We start from the raw sequence: 21,967 nt of genomic DNA, 5'->3' as shown, positions 1-21,967 counted from the left end.
TTTCCTGTTGATGGGATGGCAAGAGTTGCAGTGATTTTAAAATACTTCTCTGTCTTCAGGCCTTGTGTACCCACAGCTACTTTATTAAAAGATGCATTTATTTGAACAAGAGAGCAGTTTGGATAAGTGCAGGAATTTCCTACACAGCCTGGCTCACTCATTTGGCAGTCATGGAACTCTTAATTCCAAGGTCAGGTTTTGAACTCCATTTGGTTCATAATTATTGTCCTAATTATTTTAAGAATTTTTTATTTTGATTAAATTTTTAACAGGTGTCACTCTCAGGCCTGTTGAATTCACTACTGGAATATCTATTAAAAAACAGCATTGCTTCATTAATTGTAAGCGTTTACCTTAAAATAAAACTTTCCATCATAAATAAAGCTCCAAAAAATGTTGAAAAGCAAAGAGTTACAAAACACCAAGTGCAGCAGGGAGCATTGTTTAGTGACAGAAAACAGAGCTGCATTTAAAGCATCGCTCACTTTAAACAGTTACAGACTGACACTATCTGTGCATATGCAGGGGCATGCACCCCATTGTTTGTTTCCAGTACCATTGCATTGAATTCAAAGATTAATATATTAGATTAGGATGAAAGTTGCCCTTCTATATTTGTACAAAACCAAACAATATTAAGGTTTTTCTATTGACGTAATAAGATTTTTGGTACTTCTTCCCTCATGGAAAAATGTGCTTGCTACTACAGTGCTATTTTTGTAACCTTCGATGTAACAACATTACACATAGTTCAAGCTACTTCTCTGCCAACAAGGCATGTTTTCTTCAGGTTTGGGGTTCCTGTTATCAAAGCAATTTTCCTCCATTCTGACAGCAGTTGTAAATTCTTCCATGACGTTAAAAACCAGTAGGCTATCTTCAAGTTAGTGACCGCATGCTACTGTTTTTTGGGTCCCCAGAGATTTTTGGTTAACTATAGTTTGTAATCTGATTATTTCTCATTTAGTAAGCTATGTCTTCAGTTACAAATTATCATGCAGTTTAAATTCTGCACTATCAGTTCCCAAAGAGATGTTGAAGAGCAAAGAGTATGGATGAATTGAAACTTAAGGCACGCACTAAATACCTAGACATTAAAAGAGAGAGTGAAAAATGATAACAAACAAAGGCAGAAATGCAGGAGGTAGTATTTATGTTCACCATCTTTTTCCCAGCTGCGATTAGCTCTGAAGAAGAGTTACTTGACTCAAAACGTTAACTTTATTTTCTCTCTGTAGATGCTGCCAGAGCAGCTGAGTTTCTCCAGCTATTTCTGCCGTTTTGTTTTAGATCGCCAACATCTACAGTTCTTTCTCATTTTCCATTAGAATAAAACAATATCGATTAGGGTTAAGGGTAATAGATTACAAAGAAATTTTCTTAAAGGAAAACAAGGTGGAACAACAATATTAGAATATGAAACAATGTAAAGTGTTTTACGGCTGTATAAATGTCAAAAGAAAAATCAGAATAAGGATAGTGCCACTAATGGATGCACAAGTTAAACTCTCAGATACTTGGAGTGAAATGTTGCATTGTTATTTAGTCTTGGTATATCTCAGAATTCAAAAGCAGGCAAGTACTGCTAAACTTGTCTTGAACTTTGGTTTGATCAGTCTTGAATTTGGAATACATTTCTAGACCACATATAATGAAAAGAAGACAGACTGACTTACATTTATATAGTGCTTTTTGTGACCATTGGACAGCTAATGGAGTACTTTTTGAAATGGTTATAATGTAGAAAATATGGCAGCCAACTTATGCTCAGTAAACCACCACAAATAGCAATGTGATCTTGACCAATAATGTTTGTTTTTGATATTGATTAAGGGATAAGTATTGACCAAGACAGCAGGAGTAACTGCAATGTTCTTGTTTTAAATTATACCATTAAGATCTTTTGTTTAGTCCAAAGGAGACAGATGGGGCATTGGTTTATAGTCTCATCCAAAAGGTGTTAACTTCCCAACAGTCTGATATTCCCTGAGTACTACCCTGGGGTGTCAATCTTGCTTTTCGTACTCAAACAACATAGAAATCACTGGAAAATCTCAGCAGATCTGGCAGCATCTGTGGACAAAAATCAGAGTAAGCATTTTGTGTCCAGTAACCCTTCTTCTGAACTGGACCTGAAATGCTAACTGATTTCTGTCCACAGATGCTCCAGATCTGCTGAGATTTCTAGCAATTTCTGTGTTTGTTTCAGATTTCCAGCTTCTGCAGTTCTTTTTGAATTTTTGTACTCCAGCTCTGTTATGGAACTTGAATCAGGAACTTTGTGATTCAGAGGTGTGTGCTGCCAACGGAAGCATGTAGAGTCAATGGAAAAAGTGCAAAAAACATTAAGTATGATACCAGAACTAAGTGATTATAAAGGATTATTATCATGAAAGGGATGGCCGGAAGGAGGCCTTTAAAGTGATAATCAGATTATCTTAAAGATGTTTCTATTTTGTAGGAGATTCATAAACTAGGGGCCTTAAAATAAGGTAGTCTGTAATAAATCCAACTGTTGAATTTAGTGAAAAAAGCATGCTTAAAAGGTTGAGATAGCAAGAACTGCAGATGCTGGAGTCGGAGATAAAAGTGTGGAGCTGGAGGAACACAGTAGGCCAGGCAGCATCAGAGGAACAGGATAGCTAAGGGGGTGGCCATGGGCACCCGCATGGGCCCAAGCTATGCCTGCCTCTTCGTAGGATATGTGGAACAGTCCCTCTTCCGCTGCTACACTGGCATTACCCCCCACCTCTTCCTCCGCTACATTTTTTAAAAAAAAAGGTCCTGACCCGAAACATCAGCTTTCCTGTTCCTCTGATGCTGCCTGGCCTGCTGTGTTCCTCCAGCTCCACGCTTTGTTATGCTTAAAGGACTATTTTGTGACATGGCAACTTCAGTGCATTCTATAAAGGAAAAATAAAACTGCCTGTTCTCACAAGTTTATTATTTTCACAGAGACAGTAATGCTGGAGAACAAGGAGTTTGGATCTTCCATCTTGGTAGTTCTTCTAACCAGACCGTTTTTCCTGCCAGCGTAAGCAAGTTGCACACCGATTATGTTCGGAATTCTTTTAGTACTGTTCCAACCATTGACCGTCAGAGGAACTCCAATGTAGATATAACTGAGAATGGGTCAGACCCAGAATACAATCGTTCCGAAGAAGAAGAAAGGATTGGCATACCGGAAGATGCTGGAGTCTACAAGGTAGCTTCAGAACGGAATGTGGAAGAACCTCACTATGTGGAGCAGTTTCCGGTTCGCACACATATCAAAGTAAAGCCAATCCAGTTCCAGCATTCACAGTTTCCCCAGCGGAGAGTTGAACTATCAGAGACAGAGTTGGATGTGACTGGAAATGGTATAGTGACTTGTTGATACATATATTTAACACATTTTACAAAATGTTTGAGGTCTAGTACTAGATCAATATATATAATCCGAAAGTGCTGTAATTAGGTGAGTGCACAAAATAATCTAGTAATTTGTGATGAACAAATTATATACCGTTGCGAATTACCACAGATTGCTGGATGTTTTCTGTCACTTTTCTGCTAGCCTCACTGAAACTGGGTGGGGGGGAATGATCTAGTCATGGACCTCCCAACCAGGGGCTTGAAATTACTGGATTTGTCCTGTTAATATGAATATGTCTCACAGCAGCAGCAGTTTAGAACAGGTGATTCATGCCATAATAACTTTGTTCATGATGTGGTTTATGAGCCTGACATGAAAGTTAAGAGGCTTGGCCTGGAAAGGTAACAATAAAACTGTGGGTCTTCACTCCTCCAGGCAATAAATTATTCCTAGAGAAATTGTAATGCAAAATTTTATCAAAAAATCTTAATATTGCTTTGACTGTTTCCAATCCACCCCAACCCCATATTTATTTTTCTGTATTCAATTTACACTAATTTGTGCTCTTTTCTACTCTGTTATTTCTCTGTCCTTTAAATTTAGTTGGCTAATAAATATGCTGTTGGTCCTGGCATTCATGAGGTCCCAGCTGCCCTGTGTTCCTTGCCGTAACATTATTATTTTGCACTTGAGCACAAGATATAGTGCAAGTATATTACAATGTAAAGGGTGAGGAAAGGGCATCCAACTTATGGCACAAAGCATCCCCCCAACCAATTCTCTTTTGTTTGAATTACTTATGAAGCTGCTCAATGAATGAGGTGTTTGATCTAAGGCTAGCAACGTGTGCAGATATTGTTTCATTATTTTCGCCAAACACAGTCCTGAAAATGAAAAAGCCACTATCCAATTTTAAGATTCTGAATGTATCTTGTATTTTTCTTAAATCCCACTTTCTCATTTCTTGATTACTCGATTTTTCTTTCTGAAATGTGGACTGTCCATTCTCCGTTTTTTTTATCTTCCTTTTCTTTTTTGCAATTGTTTTTCCTTTATTCACCCTTTCTTGAAAGACCCCTTTGTGGAATGTAATTTCAGCATGGGAATGCACTTCTAGGATCTCACCTATGATGAATATTCAAAATAAGTTTAAAATGCTCTCAAGGTTTAGGCATTGCCAACAAGACTGGCATTTATTCCGAATCATCCCTGAGAAGATAGCAGTAAGCTAACTTGAACTTTTGTAGCCTAAATGCTATAGGTCCTCTGACAGTGTGGTTAAGGAAGGAATTCCAGGATTTTTCCCAGTATTAGTGAAGAAATGGCAATGGAGGTGACGGTGCAGCTTTGGTGTTCCAAAACACTGCTGTCCTTGTGATTCTACGTGTTAGAATTTGCATGGAGATGCTGCCAAAAATGTCTTGACCAGTTGCAGCATTATGTTTAGTAGATTGTACAAATTGCAGTCTACATGGAGGATCAAACCTCCAGCATGTAACTTGTTAGAGATGCTGTGTGCAGTCATGAGCATTCATGTGTGCACTCATTCAGTGAGCCACAGAATACCCAGTCTGAGCAGTTCTGCTCATCCAAAAATTTATGTGGCTTGCCCAGTAGAATCTCTGGTTACTTTGGACTACTCCCTGCCAACACAGTCCTTCCGCACCCCAACACAACAGAAGATCTGAGTGTGATCTGGAAATGGAAATGCTATTGAATGTCATCAGATTTTTTGTTTTTGATGTCATCGGCGATCACCATTGCCTGGGACTTGTGTGAAATTTACTTGGTATATATTATGTTTATGTTGGGCTCAACCAATAGGGTAGAAATCCACTTTTCTGCTGGGTAGTGTTTAGGGGCAGGAATCCTGGCCAGTTCTCTTTCTCCTTTTTCTCCACGCTCCCCCCCGCCCCAACTGTCTGGTTGCATGGGGAATAGTATTTAGTACCCTCACTACTGTTATAGTTGAGATCAACTGACTCATGGATGCTAGTGGTAGAAGATTTGATTCTTTCAATCTGACTCATCTGCTCACTGCTTTAATCAACTGAAAATATAGCACAGTCTCATGAATAAATTATAACAATGTTTTACAAGATGAAGGATTTTTCTAAGTTTTTGTTGTTGCATTTTCTACAGTGCTGTTGGATTTGTAATCTTGCCCTCTGCCTCAAAATATGTTCAAACCTCCTTGTTCCTACACTGATAAAATCCTATTCTGCATGAAAACTTGTCTGTCTGACAATGGTTGGCTGAGTGCCATTTTAAATATATGGTTTTAATTTTGGATCAGAACCTTTTCCATTCTGTAGTATTTGACTGCTGATACCTTGGCTTTAATATTCACATCCACATGTTCGAATCTCTCCATGGCCTCTCAAGTCTTTCCCTAAGCCCTATATGTTCTCCCAAATTTCGGCTCCTCTGTTCTGGTCTTGTGCATCCCCAAATTTCTTCACTCCGCAAATGGCAGCAAAGTCTTCAGCTGCCTAGACTTTAAGATCTGAAATTTCCTTACCTCTCCACTTCTCTATCGTTTTAAACTTTTTCTTAGAATCTACCACTTTAATATTTTGATTACCTGTTCCCATATATCTCCTTATGTACCTAAGCATCAAAATTTGACCAGTTATGTTGCTGTGAAAGGCTTTGGGAAGTTACAATACTGTAGGTATGAAAATTGTTTTCATGTGACACTCCTGTACTCTGCTCTCCTATGAAGATATCAGCCCCATATGATGCTTTGGCAAAAATTTTATAACATGTTTCCTATTTAGTCAAACAGTTGATGTTGCTTTTCCATGGTATGAAGTGTGCTGGTGATATAGGTCTACATGGCCCTCTGGATCTGCTTGGTGTGGGAATCCACTTGGTATGATATTTGTTTTAACAAATAGTTCCACGCATGGCTCTTCTCTCTGAAGTACACCCAGAATTTGGAGCAGGTGTAGGCCATTCAACCCTTTTGAGGCTGCTCTTCTCTATGAAGTTTGTGGTTTCACCGCTACTTCCCTGTCTCCGCCCCCTGCCCCCCCGAGACTCGTAACTCCCGACTCAACTTAACGATCAAAATCAATTTAATGCAACCTTGAATAAATCCAGTTGCTTGGACTCTGCTGTTTGCTGGGGGAAGAGAATTCCACAAATGTAACAATTCTCTGAGATAAGAATTCTTTCTTTTCCTTGTCTTAAATTAGGCATCTCTCATTTATAAACTCTGCCAAGACACACCTCCTTGCTGGCACTCACCTTGTCAAGTCCCTTTAGGACCTTTTTAAATTTCAATAAGACCACCTCTCATTCTTCTAAATTCCAATAGATATAGCCCTAGCCTGCTCAACCTTTCATCATAACCTTGCTCTTTCATCACAGGAATTAGTTGAATTAACTCTCTGAATTTTTCCAATGCAGTTGTGTCTTTTCTTAAGTAAGTTGAACAAAGCTGTTCACAGCACTCTAGGTGTAGTCTGACAAAGGCCCTATACAGCTGCAGCAACACATCACTACTTTTATACTCAATTCCCCTTGCAATAAACATCAATTTGCCTTTCTAATCACCTGGTGTACCCTGTGTGAAAACTTGATTTATGTATCCAGATCCCTCTGTACCATTGAGTTCTGCAGTGTTGGATCCATTTAAATTGTATACTGTTTTTCAATTCTTTTCTGCTAAAGTGAACAAATCCACAGATACTCACAACATGTTCCATGTGCCAGATTTGTTCTAACTCACTTAACCTCTATAAATCCCTTTTATAGAGTTTTTATGTCCTGTTGGCCCCTTACTGCCTATCTTCGCATCATTAGCAGTTTTAGCTATCATGGATTTGGTCCCTTCATCCAAGTTATTGATACAGATTGTAATAGAGTCATGGAGTTTTACATCATGAAAAGAGGCCCTTTGGTCCATTATGTCCTCACCAATCATCAAGCACCCATCTATTCTAGTCCCACTTCCCAACACTCAACCTGTAGCCTTATATGCTATGGCAAGCGTTCATTTGTCTAGTACTCTTGATATTAGGTTTTTATTAAAAGCATCTACTTCTATCTGTCTTTTTCTTGTAAGTTAAAAGCGTGAATAAATGAGGGCAACAAAGACCCATTTTATCTGCCCATCCCTGTTTAACCCCTGATGGGTTGATAGTGTCACTCAAATGCAACCAAATTTTAGCTAAGGTTGAAAATTTGTTTTGTTCTGCAAGTTTGTTCACTGTATTTTTTTCCCCTCTTTCTCAGTTTTCTCCTACAATACAGAAAGACAGCTCACCTGCGCAAACAGTCGTCATGTGTGTTCGATTCATGGCCAGTGCAGAGACTATGAGGCAGGTTTTTGCTGTCACTGTAATCCTGGTTATTATGGAAATGGCAAGCAATGTGTTGCAGAAGGTAAGTCTGGTCTGCTTTCATCTTTTATTCCAAGTCCAAAAAGCTTGTTTTTGTGAAAGAAAAGACTGTAGAAATGGATTGTGTTATTTGAATGCACATTCCTTACAAAAAGCAGTCTTTGGGCCCTTTTTAGAGTGGTGGCTTAGCAAGTGGGCATCTGGCAGAAGACAAACAGTGGCAAGAATAAAAAATAATGGAAGTGTTCCTTTTTCAGTAAGTTCATATATTGACTGATCTTTAATTTAACAAAGCTGCAAATCTGCCTATTACCCCCATTAAAAGCCTGCAATAATATGATGTATTTCTTGGTGCTTCTTTCAAGTTGTCTGGGCTGTTTGCACATTGCATGAGAACTGGGGCACTATGACAATTGTGAATGGGAGAGAGTTCGACCCAATGAGATTATTCTATAGGTGACCTGCAGCACTTATCTGAGTAATTCCTTTTGTATGAGTTAAAAACAGTGAGTATCACAGTTCATTTAACCATAATAGAGCATTCACCAAGAGTTGGTCACTCAGTCCCTTCAAACCTATTTAAAGGAGATCACGCTGATCTGTACCTCAGCTGCTTTTATCCACAGTTATTCTCTTATCTCAAATACTATCTCTGGATACCGTTACCTTATCAATAATAGTGGGTAATCAATCTTGAAGCTGTAATTGATCTCTGCTCCCACAGGTTCTTGAATCTTACAATTGTTACAGCACCAATGTAGCGTGATTGCCGTATCATTTCTGAACCACCTCCCTCCAGGACTAACTTATGTCTCTTCCCTGCCCTTTTTCCCCATTGCCTTGAAATGTTTTTCCCTTCAGGTGTCTATCTAATTCCCTTTTGTAAGCTATGGTTGCATCTGTACCTATGACATTGTCAGGCAGTGCATTCCAAATTCTAGCCACTTACTGCACAAATATGATTTTTCTCATATTGCCTTTTCTTTTGGTACAGTGATCTGCTATGTGGAAGTTCTACCAGTGGGAAAAATTTCTCCCTATCAACTTTGTTTAGACCCCTCATGAACTTGAAGATCGTTATCAAATCTCCTCTTGACTTCCTCATCATGATGGAGGACAACCCTAGTTTCTCCAATCTATCCATGTAACTGATATCCCTCATCCTTGGAGCTATTCTTGTAAATCATTTCTGTACCTGTTTTTAAAAAAAAATCCCATCCTCCCTAAAGTGCAGTGCTGGATTTGGACAGAATATTTTAGTTAAGGAAGAACCAGTGTTTTATACATCTTTATTATAACTTCCTTGCTTTCATAATATATTGCTTCTGTTGACAAACAGAATCTCTGGACCTTTCTATGCCTTTTTTAATTACTTTCTCATCTTGCTCTACCTCCGTCAACAATTTGAGCACATCTACCCGCAGGTCTCTCTTTTCCTACACCACCCCTTTAGAATTGTACCCTTTTATTTTATGTTGCTCTCCTTGTTCTTCCTGCCAAATTATATCACTTTAAATTCTGCTGCATTATATTTTATCGGCCATTTGTCTGTGCATTCCGTCAGCCAATCTATATCCTCTTGAAATCTATTACCATCCTTGTCAGTCCACAGTACTTTTGAAATTGTGCTCTGTCCATCTAGGTCTAAGTCATTAATGTAGATCAAGAGAAGCAGTGGTCCTCATACCAACCCCTTGGGAACCCTCACATTCCTCAGTCCAAAACCAGCTGTTCACCACCACTTGTCCACCACCTTCATATCCACGCTGCAACTCTGCCTTTTATGAGCTGCAGTTCTGTTCACAAACCTATTACGTGGCATTTTATCAGAGACCTTTCAGAAGCCTAGGTACACCATATCAACTGACTTTCTCTAATCAGCCCTCTGTCATTTCATCAAAAAACTCAAACGAGTTGGTTAAACGTGACTTGCCTGTCACCATCCATGTTGTTTATTAATCCAATTTGTTCAAATGATTGCTAATTTTATCCCAGGTTATTGTTTAGAAAAGCTGTTTCATCACCAATGCGACATTGCTGGGCTGTAATTGCTGCTACCATAATATCCTACAGCCAATTTTTGTACCATCGTGTAGTATTTGCAATTCTCTAATTCTGTGACATCTTCCCATATCTAAGGAGAATTGGAAATTATGGTCAGTACTTCTACAATTTACTTTTGTTTTCCTTTTTAGTATCCTCCGATGCATGCCATCAGCCCTGGTGACTTCATAACTTTAGGTATAGCCAGCCTTTCTACTATCTCTTTAACAATTTTAAGCTTATTCAGTATATCAACTACCCCTTCTTTCACTTTGACTTTGCCAGTATTAATTTTTTGTTGAAGAAAGATGCAAAGTATTTATTTCGTACCTCAGCCTCTATTTCTGGATTTTCTTTGATCCATCATTGACCTTCTCCTCCCCTTGTACCCTTTTACTATCCTTAATGGCTGTAGAAGATTTCTTTGATTCCCTTTTACTATTAGCTGACAGTCTGTTCTCATACTCATACCTGTGACAAGAGAATAAACATTGTATTTTAAGTCTTTATTCTCATCCTTAATTGTTATCCATTTCACACTGTCCAGCAAGATCATTGGATAGCGATAGGCATGGAAATCCCTAGCTGATTAATTCTTCAGTTAAATAGACCATATTAGAAAAAAACTCAGCAAATCTGATAACTCTGCTTCCCTCTCTGCTGATGCCAACATCCTGAGTCAAAATAATCCTTCTTCGGAACTGTTAGTTTGGAACTATTGAGTTCACTCATTTAGGGACATGATTCCAAAACAAGGGGTGGGCCATTTGAGGTTGGGTGAGGAAGGATTTCTTAATTCAGAAGGTGGTGAATCCTTGAAATTCTCTGCCCCAGAGGTTTATGACAGCTCAATCATTGAACATGTTCAAGACAGAATTGATAGATTCTGGAGAATATGATTATATCAGGGGTTGGCGATGTAATCCACCTTAATACCGCTTCACTTCATTATAAACTATGATCTAATTGAAATGGGGGTAGCAGGCTGAATGGCCTTCCCCTGTGCGTATAAGTTCTGAAAAAATGACATTGGACTCAAAATATCAACTCTGTTTTTCTCTGCACAGACGGTGCCAGCCCTGCTGAGTTTCTCCAATATTTTGTTCTTTCACTGATGTTTCAAACATCTACAGTAATTTGTTTTTAAATTCAATCCAGAGGTGAGTTTAAAAATCCTGTGACTTCTTATTTTTAAACAGGATCTCCCCAGCGTGTTAATGGAAAGGTGAATGCAAATATTTTTGTAGGAACCAACCCAGTACCTATTCAGTTTGAAAACATTGACCTGCATTCATATGTGGTGGTAAATGATGGGCGATCATATACAGCTATAAGTCGAATCCCAACAACCCTAGGCTGGTCTCTCTTGCCACTATCTTCTGTTGGAAGTATCATTGGTTGGATGTTTGCTCTGGAGCAACCTGGCTATGAAAATGGATTCAGTATTGTTGGTAAGTAGTGTCATCATTCTAAAATACTGTTATCTATACAGGAACTGGATTGTCGCTGACTTTCATTGTTATACCACTGGCAGACATGCCTTCAGCTACTTCAGTTTGAAGCTCTGAAGGTCCCTTCTTAAAACCCCATTAGTGTTACAGTGACAAAAGTGTGTTTTTTCCTTGCCTTGTTGAGTGGAAAGCAACGAGGAAAAGGAACCATTGTTTTAAGGTGGTCAAATTCAGCTTTGCAGGTGGTTGCCAAGATGCTGTCCCCCAGCTTAATACCGTGAATGCTGTATGGGTAATGATGGAAGGATGAAGGACCTGGTGCAGACAAGAGTGTCTAAAGCAGAAATGAGACAACTAGTTACCATTTGACTAAGTTGATAGGTGGAGGGGGGAGACCATTTTGATAAAATGCTGCACAACAAGCTGGGGTAATGTATTTTCTAGAAACGATAACAGTAGGAAGGTTTGGGTTTTAACCGGAAATGTGAATAACGAGGGAGATTGATCCTAATGTCAGTAATGGTAAGATTTATATCGATAACAGGCTGATGGAATAGTTTAAAAACCTTTTTGTAAAATCTAATATGGACACATTTTGCTAGCTTTACAAATCACTCTGGTCGTTTTCTTTTGTGGAGCCTGTGTTACAGCATTCCCTAGAAAAATGACCAAGTTCTGTCATACACAGCAAACCACTTGATCTTTCTCTTTACAATGGTGTAACCAGGAGTACTGAAATAATGCTTTATCTGTCATCCCACTAGTGGAAAGCAGCTCCTCGAGTAGCAGAGGAGTTGAACAGACAGATGGAAATATTAATCTTTCAGTGACAGTCTACAAATACATTTTCTACTGTAATTTATTAGCTTCTTTAAACTTGAGGAATGGAAGCGAAGGGCTAAAGAAAATTTAACCGCTGTAATGTTCTCTTTTCTAGAGCTGACCTTTTCAGCATTTGCTTCCCTGGCCAAATTTTTGCGGTGTCCATGTTATAATCCCAGACTACACCATCAAGTATAAAATATGATCTGGCTAGAGACCAGTAATTTGTTTTCTTAAATTGTACAATTGAACTTGAAACCTCTTCATGTTGCTTCATCATGGACTGCCTCAACAACTGCTCATGTTCTGCCTGATCACCCTCCTTTCCTGGGACTACATTCCCCTGGATTGTGAAAATTGCACTCCCGGCATAACTTGCGCTTTTCACAGACAGCTAGCTTCACCAAATAGTTACTGTTCACGTTTTGAGTAAAAATACCCTTCTGCCATCACAGCTGAGTGGCCTAGCTCAAATTTTAATATTAGACCCGTTTGTTCTTAACTCCCTGCCAGAGAAAATATGTCTACCCTGTTATATACTTGAGTCATCTTAAACATCAAATGCCTCCTCCAATTTGATCTGTGTGCTGTGAGCTAAACGTAATTCCTATATTTCATGTCTCTTACAAAGAACTACGTAGAATTTACAGCACACTAACTGGTCATATGGGTGGTGAGTTCTGCATTCTATTCACTCTGAAGTAAAATAGTTTCTTCTGATCACCTTGTTAGATTTATCAGTGACTATCTTGTATTTATGACCCAAGTTTTGGGAGGCCATTTGGCTGGAATGTGCACCTTATCCTCATCTTCAGTGTCAGAGAGAGTAGTCGAAGTAACTGATCTTTTCCAAGAATACCAACATTGTTTATGTCATCAGGCCACATGAATAATTTGGCTTGGAGGAGCTATAAAGATGATTGCAGCAATCCATTTCAGCATTCTGCAGATTGTTCTAACCTTTTATTACATATTTATAGAACCGTCATCTTTTATTCTTTGTATGTTACTTGGAAAATTCTATCAATAAACACTTTTGAGAGTAATTTTGAGAGCTAGGCTAATGTTCTAGGAACATGGATTCCTCATGGTAGATGGTATAATTTGAACTCAGTAAAATCTGCAGTTTTAAAAATCTAGTCTCATGGTAACCACGTAACTAACGTCAATTGTAATTAAAAATAAAGTCCTTCTGCCTCACTCGTCTTCTTTAAAAGAAAGAAATCTGTGATCCTTGCCTGTTCTGGCTTACATGTGACTCCACAGCAATGTGATTGACTCTCAACTTTCCTTGGAAATGGCTGAAAGACCTCTCAGCTCAAGGACAAATAGGAATGGGCAATAAATGATGTCCTTGCTAGTGGCACCCATATCCAATACAACAATAAAAAAGGCACTGTGTTTTCCCCTTGTAGATACTGACTTTGAACAAGTTCTGTCAGAACACAGGAAATGCGCTTTGGTTACATTAGGGACTCCAAATATGCAGAGTTTGGCCTCGTGATTAAATTTAAGAATCCTTGTGGAAATCCTGTTGATAGGGCCAAAATGGAACATTTGCAAAGTAGTAGATCATTGGATGTTCTCTAACCATTTGGGAACTTCTAACATCTGCCTTCATCCATATGGTTACCATATTAATTGAGTCCAGAGCCCTTGAGGGAACTTGCAGAATAGTGATATTCTGTCACTGCAAGTCTGTCTTGCACATGTTGTGTTTTTGTATCCATCTCCTGTTCTAAACATCAGATCCCAGTACTGCACTGCCTTGCCTGTAATATTTAGTACTGGTGTTCAAATTCCTTCATTGCTTCATCTCTCCAACTCTACAGACGCTAGTATCCCGTCACCAAGTTTATTTACACGTGAACAGTCCTGGACTATAGTACTGCCATGTACAGAGCCAGGCACCAGAGTCTTGGGTCCAGGAAGATCAGACTTAACCCGGTGCAAGTCTTCTACCCATTAGCAACTCTGCCGGTGCTATCCCTGCAGGGGTGGTCCTATAATCAAATAAAAACTGTGACAGCTTGGTATCTAGCAAGGCTGTAGGCTGCTTCTTCAATGCAGCCTTCAAAGTTTGGACCGCTCTTTCTGCCAGACCATTGGTTAATGGGTGCTATGGAGCTGGTCTTCTATGTTAAATTCCATTCAATTTTAAGAAATAACCAAATTCTCTGCTAGTAAATGATGACCCATTATCTGTCGCCAACACTTATGGAACTCTGTTTTGTAAAAGATGTGCGCAGTTTTTCTTCCGCTGTCTCCGTGTTTGACAAATGGACTCTATGCAAGTACAATCAGGAGTTGGGCATCAATAATGACAAAGAGTTTTGAACGAACGAAAGGACCTGCATAGTTGACTTGCATCCGAGTTCAAGGTTTACCTAGCCATTCCCACCAATGTGGAGGAGCTACTGGTGGTAATTTTTGTTCTTGTTGGTAATCTGGGCACTGCCCCACTAATACAGCTATGTCTGCATCCAGTCCTGGCTGCCAAACATAACTTCTCATCAACATCTTCATTTTGGGGTCCCCTGAATGACCCTCATGGAGTTTAGCCAGTATTTGGTGACGACCTTTGCTCAGGGCAATCACTCTTGTTCCCCATGACAATATGCCATCCACCACCTTGAGGTGGTCTTTCTGGGCCCAAAAACATGTTAATTCTAGTTTGACAGCCTCTGGTTACCCCCATTTAATATCAATAGTTTCAGTTTGGAAAGGGCTGGATGAATTTGTATCCAAAGTCTGATATTGTTAGCTGTGACAGAGGGCGTGTCCAGAAAATGTGTCCTCATTTCAGGCTCCGGTGGTGTATCTGCTAATGGGAGATGGCTCAGTGTATCTGCATTCACTACTCAGCCACCCAGGCAATGTTCCAATTCGTAATTATAAACCTTAGTATTAGAGACCACCACTGAATGTGGCCTGAAGCTGTGGGCAGCACTGCCTGGTCCTCTTTAAGAAGACCAAGTAGGGGTTTATGGTCTGTGATAAGCATGAATTTTTGTCCATAAAGGTTATTGGTGGAACTTCCTGGCTCCAAATATGACTGGTAATCCTCCTTTTACTATCTGGGCATATTTACGCTCTGCATTAACCAAAGTCCTGGATGCGTAAGCTATTGGGCGTTACTCTCCAATGGGCCACCTATGAGCTAATACCACACCAATGGCATATGGAGAGGCATTGCACTTCAATACCAGATCCTCCATGGAATCATAGTATGCCAACACTTCAGAGGATTTTAGCTGTTTCTTTTATTTTATTGAAAGTTAGAGCTTGTCTATGAGACCATTTTCAAGGCTGATCCTTTTTCAAGGAATTGATGCAAAGGTGCCAGGATGAATGCCAGCTTATGTATGGACTTTCTGTAATATTTACCAGACCAAGATATGCCCTAAGCTCCTAGACAGACTTAGGAGCTGGGGCACTTTTGATCACCCTCACTTTATCGTCCAGGGTCTAACCTGGTCTTGTCAACTCTGTAGCCTAAGTAGGTCACTTATGGGCCCTGGAACACACATTTTTTCCCTTCTTAGGCATACACATGTCTTGGAAAAATGCCTTAGTACTATATCCAAGTTCTCTAAGTGTTCCTTGTTAGTTTTCCTGTTGTCAGGACATCACCTAGGTAAATGGCGACATGAGGTAGACCTTGCAAAATGTTCTCCACCATCTGCTGAAAAATTGAACAGGCTGATGATATCCCAAGTGGCAGTCTCATAAATTAGTGCATGCCCTTATGGTTAATAATTATATTATACTTCTGGGAATCCTGGTCTAAACGGAATTGCAAGTAATCATGGCTCATAACCAACTTCATGAAGGACAGCACCCCCTGCCAGCTTTGCGTATAACTTCTCTATCCAAGGGATTGGATATTTATCTAGCTGCAAAAATTGGTTTACTCTTTGTTTAAAATCCCATAAAGGGGGACTGACCAATCAGGCTTCAGAATTGGTACAATTGGTATTGCCCATTCTGTGAATTGAACTGGTCTGATGATCCTTCACTTTCCAACCTCCTGGTTTCTGCCTCTACTTTTGCCTATGAGGCAAATGGCACTGGGCAGGCCTTGCAGAATTGTGGAATTGCTTCCTGGTCAATGTACAAGGTGGCCCTGGCACCTCTGATAGTCCCTAGACCTTCCTGAATACCTCTGGATATTTAATTAGGACTTCACTTGGGCAGCTATTTTCTAATTGAATAATGTTGAGCCAATCTCAGTGAACCTCTCACAATCAATTTCACCTCATTAAACTTGAGCCTGAGCCTTTAACTACAGTCCCTGGCAACTGAACCAGTTGCTTTGCTGAAGTTGTACCCATAATCTGTAAAGGTTCCCTGGTATAGGTCCTCAACCTAGCTGAGGTCTTGCACAAAGTTACGGGTTAGAGTCCAGAATGAATTTTGTTTAAAAACTGGTTCTGTGAACATTGATACAGCCCCACTAATATTGACCTCCATTAGAACTGGATGACTGTTTTAACCAGGCATTTATCTTGATTGCTTCGGATTTAGGTGTTGCTAAGCAATTTAACTGGCCCAAACCAGAAGTAGGGGGACTTTGCAGGGTATGAACTCTGCTGGAAACCCTCCTGGATACAGGCCTATGTTACCATCTCACTAAATTTAGGTCTAGCAGGACTCTTTTGCTGCCTCGAGTCCACACACCGGCAACAACTACACGGTTTGCCAGCTAGAATCCTAAAGAAAATGTTAACCATTTGGCCAAGGTTTGGCTTTGTTTTGGGGTTTTGCGGTGGGCCGACTGAGAGTCCATCTGATCAGGATATTTCCTGAGTGAGGCTGCGCAATTGTCTGCACCCAAATGGTGTTCCCCAAACTCAGTCGGACTGGCAAGGATGTCCACTTACATCAGAATACCTTGCAACTCACGTGCTCCACTTGCTACATTTTCCAATGATAAAACCAGTTGTAGCCCCTTTTTGAAGTCCAGTTGAGTTTCAGCTAGCAGGTGTTTAGTTACATCATTAATCCCACAAACCAGACAGTCTCTAAGCATCTCCTTAAGGGTTAAACTAAGTTCACCGGTTTCTACCAGTCATCTTAACCTAGTCAAAAAGCCTTGTACGGTTATCCCTGGTTCTTGAATTTGCAAGGAAAAGCGATAGCGTCTCAGAGTTGGAGGAAGCTTGGAATCGTAATATTCCTTAACTATGTCAGTCAACTCTTGAAAGATTTTAGAATCTGGTACCGGAGGGAAAGTTAGACTCTTAGAAAAAGCTGCAGCTCCCCAAATCAGTTCGGGGAATTACTTGTTTTTCATCTGCCACAACGTTGTTTGCCTGGGAAAAAAAAATGCACTCTTACTTGGCCCAGTCCTCAATGGCAGGTTTAAATGAGTCAAACTATTCCAAACAATGGGATGATGTATGAAATGCTTACCTCAACTTAAAGACAACTGTTGCGAGTGAGTTTCTTCAGAAATGTGCTTGACTCTTGTCATCCATAGAGGCTGGCACCCTGTCACTAAGTCACCCTTTATTTACACATGAACAGTCCTTGACTACGATGTGGAGGTGCTGGTGTTGGACTGGGATGGACGAGGTCAGAAGTCACATGGCACTAGGTTAAAGTCTAACAGGTTTATTTGAAATCACAAGCTTTCGTAGCATTGCACCTTTGTCAGGACTATAACCTGGTGCTGTGCAACTTCTGATCTAGTCCTTGACTACAGCACTGTCTCATACAAAGTCAGGTGCTGGAGTCTTGGGTCCAACATTAGAATTCCTGATGCCATTTCATCACAACCTTTGCTTTCTCTGTAGCCTGCTCCAGTCCCACAACCCTCCCTCTCTGTATAACCTCCACTACTGCATATAACATGCTGCATTCCACTAATTCTAGTCTCTTGTGAATCCCTGATTTGCTTCAGGCTACTATTAGCTTCATTTGCCTCGGCCCTAAGCTCTTGAATTCCCTCTATAAATCTCTGGTGTCTTTTCTCCCCCTCTTTTAGGACGCCCCTCCCAAAAAAACATATCTCTTTGACCAAACCTGCCCCTAACGTAGCTTTATGTAGTTAAGTGTCAAGTGTTTGACTGCTTACACTCCTCTGCAGTGACCTAGGACATTAAAGGCACTATGTAAATGCAAATTGTTGTATGTTATTCCATGTTGTGACGTTGGTTTTGATTGGCTGGTCTTGGCTTTGTATTTCCCACCAGGTGGTGAATTCAGCCGTCAAGCGGAGGTGACCTTTGCACCTGGTAATGAGAAGCTTACTATCAATCAACGTTTCAGTGGAATTGATGAGCATAACCATCTCACCATCACCACCTCCCTGGAAGGACGAGTGCCTGAAATTCCACAAGGGTCAACTGTGCATATAGAGCCATACAATGAGTTGTATCACTACTCGAGCTCTGGTAAGCAAGCAGAGGAACATTCTTAATCATTCATGGTCAAACAATGTAGATCAACATTGAGCCAATCGCTGACCAGTTAAGATCGATTGGAAATTAGCCAATAGGTGGACAGGAGAAGAAAACTCAACAAGTCGGGTAGAAACCTTTTTATCTAGTTCTCCAGACGAGTCACCTTTTGAAGTAAGAACCTATCTTTTTCTCTCCACCAGTTCTGTGTCAGCTGTTGGCTGCTGGAGAAATGGTGTGGAAAGTTTTTGTTTTTCTCTTTTACTTTCTGGTGGTTTGACAAATGCAGGAACACTCTTCCAGGCATCATAGAGGACCCCCAGCTCAGTCTGTCAGTTTTACTCTGTTAACTTGTCTCCTAGGGCTCACCAGCAAGATCCTAACCAGATGATTAACAGATGTTGACAGTTTGCTTCCATTATGATATCCAGGCCTGATAATGACTTTGTTTAACATGCTGGTGTGTGTAATGTAAGAATTTAATATTAATCTCCAAAACACTGCTGCAAACAAAGTCCAGTTGATCATTTATAGTGGCAGTTCACTGAAAGAAATACTATGTTTCTTTTAAAAAGTAATTTCTTTGGATATTTCCATTGTAGACGGGATTAAACAGTCTGTGAGTTGAAGATCATACAAACAAGCATTTACAATCTTGTTTGATTTCCAATGGGTGTGGGAAAATAGTATGTTGCAGATAGGGGCGTCATAATAGCAACATGCATTGCATTGGCGTTAACTTGAAAAGGAGAAACTTGCAGGGCTTTGGGGAAAATGCAGGAAGTGGGACTAATTCATGGCTCTTTCAGAAAATCAGCAGTCAACAGACTAGCTTCCTTCTGCCATATCAGGATTACAAACATTGATTGTTTCTTTTTAAACAATGATGGTAGTTCAGAAAATGCATGTCCTGTGACATTTGTGGGCGCTCAACAATTTTTTTTCTGAAGAGTCGTATCAGAATCAGGAGGTTAACTCTGTGTGTGCCTCTTTCCTCAGATGCTGCCAGACCTGCTGAGTTTCTCCGGCATTTACTGTTGTTATAACAAATTTTTCAGTTTGGTTTGCTTCACAGTGTCTTTGAATATTCTGTCCTTTCATCTCAAGTGTTTTCTGACATCATTCCCTGAATAGTCAGCTCCAGTTTATGATTATGCTCCTTTTGTTCTGAACTCCTTCCACCACAGGAAATATCTTCCCTCTGATGTACTCTAACAACTCCTCCTTTTAATCATGTTAAATGTAGACTCTTTATGACTACAGATGATGTAGTGTGCTGTGTTTTGTGCTTCTGATGAGATTCACACTGCAGGTCAAAATGATACATCAGCTATCAGCTTGGAGGGTTGAAATTCCTTTAAGTTTCTTTTCTTCCTCCAAATCCATTCTGGCATTTCATGACCACACAGTGTGTTATTACTACTCAGTTAAGGGTTGTTGGTTTGTGGTACAGAGTGGTGGCAACAGCCCAGGATCAGTTCCTGCACCAGCTGGGGTGAGCATGAAGGTTTTACCTTCTCAACTTTGTCCATCGCCAGTTAAACTCAACACCAATTGTATCCCTCTGAGGGAGCAGCCCTATGGCTTTCTGGGATGACAGTGACTTTATTTTTACTATTATTGCCTAGAGCAACACCTTTTCTAAAAAGCTAATTAAAGCTGCTTGATCTATGTAGAATCCTGGTGAAATTCAAGTTTCCCAAATAATGTTGTGAGCATCTTTTAAATTAATACTCCAGTGACATTAATATCGGGTTTGTTTCTTGTTGGCGCAGCTTAGTAAGTGATTGGATAGCTGAACCATTCAGACTCGAGTCACAGATTCCTCCTCATTGTCTAGCTGACTTCAGGATGGATGCTACATTTTTTTAAAACAAGTCTTTGGATGTGGGGCTTGTTAACCAGGCTAGAAGTTATCACCCATCCCTGATTGCCATTGTAAAAGTGTTGATGAATCTCTGTCAAACTGCTGCATGCGGTGAAGGTTAAGTTACAGTGCTGATCCAGAAGGAATTCCAGGATTTTGTCCCAGTGATGATGAAAAGCCAGTAATCTATTTCCACATCAGGACAGTGTGTGGTTTGAATGTGTATGTGCAAGTGGCATTCCCACGTACCTGAAGCCCTTCTCTTTCTAGGTAGTAGAAGTTAAAGATTTTTCTATCAAGAGGCCTTGATACTTGCTGTAGTGTACATTGTGTAGGCAATATATTTTGCAGAAATGGCAGCAGTGATGGAGAGTGTAGGTGAGTTATCAGTCAGCTATTTTGACCTGGATGGTGTTGAGCTTCCTTAGTGTTGTTGAATAGTCTTCTACCATGCTCAAACAAGGAAGTAAGAAGGGGAAAAGTTATCCAAGATCTTGCTTCTGATAACGATTTGTGATGAGGAAAATTGGAATAATTTACTAATGAGAGAGTTCTACACGTGCAAAGTAACAAAAAGGTTCATGTCTTTAATTAATTAATGAAACAAGCTGAAATTGTTTCTTCTGTACATGGGAATAGCTAATTTGGCGCGTAAAAATAAAAGTATCTTGGCAGTACATGTTGGGTGAATAAGGCAGTTAGACCTAACAATCTAAACAGAATAAGAAGAGGTTCTGCATACCCCATGTGAGGAACTAGGCAGCAAATGAAGCAACAGGACCCCAAAGGTAATAATCTCTGGGTTGCCATTAGGGAAATAAGATTATAGAAATGGATATGTGTCTTATAGACTAGTGTGGTACAAATCAGTTGTGTGAGGCAGTGGCAGTATAGTACCAGGGAAAGTGAAGCTGTACTTCATACGAACTGTTTTTGGAACCAGTGTTCCCATAAACTGCATAAGTAGGGAAGTAGATCAAGTTGTAAACTAAATAACGGGAAAAATGAATCAAATTTGAGAAGATGTGGTTTTTGAAAAAGATTAGATACAAGTCAAGAGAGAAAAATATTAATACAGGAAATGACAAGCAGGTAGGGTTAGAGAGGACAAATATAAATGGAAGTCAACTGATGCATGAAGACCTTGCAAACTAATACAAAGACAAAACTAGATGCTCTGTATTCACATAGCATTCAAAAATAAGAGATGAACTGAAAGCACAAATAGAAATAAATATGTTTGTTCTAGCAGCCATTACAGAAACATGTCGGCAGGGTGACCTAGCTTGGACATGAATATTGAAGGCTACATGACATTTAGGAAGCACAAGAATGAGGAAATGATGGAGGTGTGGCTCCTGTAATTAATTACAGGAAAAATAAGGGCAGTACTGTTTACCAGTGCCCACAGAACCCACTGTATTACTACAGCAGAGAAACCGAGATAAGCTAACTGTAAGAAACCAGGATGTAGAAGTTATTTTGAGGAGGTTCAGAAATGATGAAGGCAAGAAGTAACTTGTGGGAGTGTTGTACATGCCCTCTAACAATAATCTTGCTGTAGGATGGAGTGTAAAGCAAGATATAATGGACACTTTTCATAACTGTCATCTGATAATCATAGGAGACTTAAATCCACATATAAAAACCGAAAGAACTGCGGATGCCGTAAATCA

The 21,967-nt window shown here is 39.9% G+C and overlaps 1 protein-coding gene across 1 annotated transcript in view; it reads left to right on the top strand.

Annotated features, from left to right (window-relative positions):
• Positions 1-21,967, top strand: part of nid1a (nidogen 1a) — a 107,681-nt gene that overhangs the window by 8,162 nt on the left and 77,552 nt on the right. Inside the window, exons 4-7 of the mRNA XM_048597089.1 lie at positions 2,956-3,359; positions 7,598-7,747; positions 10,947-11,198; positions 18,218-18,418. Of these exons, the coding sequence (XP_048453046.1) occupies positions 2,956-3,359; positions 7,598-7,747; positions 10,947-11,198; positions 18,218-18,418 (1,007 nt within the window). The remainder of the gene's footprint in view (positions 1-2,955; positions 3,360-7,597; positions 7,748-10,946; positions 11,199-18,217; positions 18,419-21,967) is intronic.

The sequence above is a fragment of the Rhincodon typus genome, chromosome 5 (assembly GCF_021869965.1).
Source record: "Rhincodon typus isolate 14 chromosome 5, sRhiTyp1.1, whole genome shotgun sequence".
Taxonomy (NCBI): Eukaryota; Metazoa; Chordata; class Chondrichthyes; order Orectolobiformes; family Rhincodontidae; genus Rhincodon; species Rhincodon typus.
Note: the sequence above shows the minus strand (reverse complement) of the source record. Positions and strands in the feature narration are given on the sequence as shown.